General features: G+C 41.7%; 1 protein-coding gene across 1 annotated transcript in view; it reads left to right on the top strand.

Annotated features, from left to right (window-relative positions):
- The first annotated feature begins 214 nt into the window (after nt 1-214).
- Nucleotides 215-2,042, top strand: part of LOC107044241 (sex-determining region Y protein-like) — a 2,377-nt gene continuing 549 nt past the window's right edge. The window contains exons 1-3 of the mRNA XM_029126549.1: nt 215-229; nt 1,297-1,623; nt 1,818-1,946. Coding sequence (XP_028982382.1) covers nt 215-229; nt 1,297-1,623; nt 1,818-1,946 — 471 coding nt within the window. The remainder of the gene's footprint in view (nt 230-1,296; nt 1,624-1,817; nt 1,947-2,042) is intronic.

Consider the following 2,042-nt stretch of genomic DNA (forward strand, 5'->3'; position numbering starts at 1 on the left):
ATATATTTTAAAATCAAAATTTTAGATAGGATTTTTTTTGGTTCTTTTATTTCAGTTCAATAACTCGAGTTTGATCCAGTTGATTTCAATTTATGAGAAGTCAAAATCTCTTATTTTCTCTCGCTCACTTCATTTTTTTTGGCAAATTTCGAAAGATAACCCATTGAAAATGAAATAGATCGCGGAGGTGGTTCATCTCGAACGACGGCTCAAAATGCGGGTTCTGCGTGTAAGAACTCAGGGACTTGGAACGAAACTCTGGAACGAAACGAAACTGCGGTTTTTCCGTTTCGTTCCAAGGAACGCAGTGGGGAACGAAACTAAACCTGGAACAAAACTCGAGTAACGTTACCGCCAGGAACGAAACCCTGTACCGAAAGTCCAGTAACGTTACCGCCTGGAACGAAACTCTGTACCGAAAGTCCGGTAACGTTACTGCCTGAAACGAAACCCTGTACCGAAAGTCCGGTAACGTTACCACCCGGAACGAAACCTTGGAACGAAAGTCGAATGACGTCATCACTGAAGAAGAACCCTTCGTGTAAAAATTGAGTGAGAGTTCCCATTCTAGACTTTTTCTTACTCTAAAAATGTATCCATGTTAGTTAATTACGTACCATAAACGATGAAATATGGCATTTCTCTGTGCCGAAAACTGAATTTTATGACACAAAATTATCCGTGTGGATAATTTTATGACAATATTGCGGGTGCCGGACAGTTATATATTATTTATTCCAAACAGCCATTAATTATTTGTTATTATTTGTGACAATTCTCAAAAGTATGTGCTTTACATTTATTAATTATTCCAATCAAACTACAGTTTCAATTCTCCAAAAAAATACATGAACGAATCTAACGGTTCTGCAGATGCAAGATTCCCCTAAAATTCCTAAAAGCATTCATCTATTTTTAAGCTTTTCATTGATTCTTCATCATGGAGAAAAAAAAATAAATAAAGGAAAATAAGCACAGTATGGTGTATTTTTTAGGCATCTATTCAGTTTTGCATGAAAAACTGATAAATGATATGTAAATGACCATTGCGAATTATCGTCCAATATTTTTGTATTAATTCTGGTTTCATCGTAAAATTGAAACAATTTCTTAAAGACAATCCCAGAAAACAATCGGCCGCAAATTTGTCGGCAATTTGGCGGAGACTCAACCACAAAATTGTATTTGAATTTAATTTCAATTTGAGGGCAATGAGGGCCACGAAATGAAAGTTAGACTTCATGAGTCAAGTTTCACGCGAAAGTCAATTTTCATGAGGCCCACGTGGGCTATAAGGGCCACGAAGCAGAACTCACATTTTATGAGTTCCACAAGGGCAACCAGGGCCACGGAGGGAAAGTCAAATTTTATGACTCTCACGAAGGCAATGAGGGTCACGAGGCGAAAGTCAGATTTCATGAAGGTAACAAGGGCAACGAAATCCACGAGGGGAATGTTAAATTCCTCGATGGCCACGATGGCCAAGAGGGAAATGTCAAATTCCACGAGGTGAACGTCCAATTCCATGAGGGCCACGAGGCAAAAGTCCGATTTCATGAGGGCCACGAGACGAAAGTCAGATTTCATGAGGGTCACAAGGGCAACGAGGGCCACGAGGGGAATGTAAAAATTCCTCGACGCCCACAAGAATCACGAGGGGAATGTCAAATTGCACGAGGGCCACGAGGCGAAAGTCAAATTTCACAAGGGCAACGAGGGCCACGAGGGGAATGTAAAAATTCCTCGACGTCCACAAGAATCACGAGGGGAATGTCAAATTCCATGAGGGCCACGAGGCGAAAATCAAATTTCACGAGGGTCACGAGGGCAGTGAGGGCCATGACAAAAAAGTCAAATTTTATGAGGATCACAAAGGCAACGAGGTCCACGAGACGAAAGTCAGATTTCACGAAGCTCACAAGGCCCACGAGGGCCACGAGGCGAAAGTCAGATTTCACGAGGGTCACAAGGATAACGAGGGCCACGAGGGGAAAGTCAGATTTCACGAGGGTCACAAGGATAACGAGGGCCACGTGGGCTAT

The sequence above is a fragment of the Diachasma alloeum genome, unplaced genomic scaffold (genome assembly GCF_001412515.2).
Source record: "Diachasma alloeum isolate Michigan unplaced genomic scaffold, Dall2.0 Dall_scaffold_00696, whole genome shotgun sequence".
In the NCBI taxonomy this organism is placed as follows: Eukaryota; Metazoa; Arthropoda; class Insecta; order Hymenoptera; family Braconidae; genus Diachasma; species Diachasma alloeum.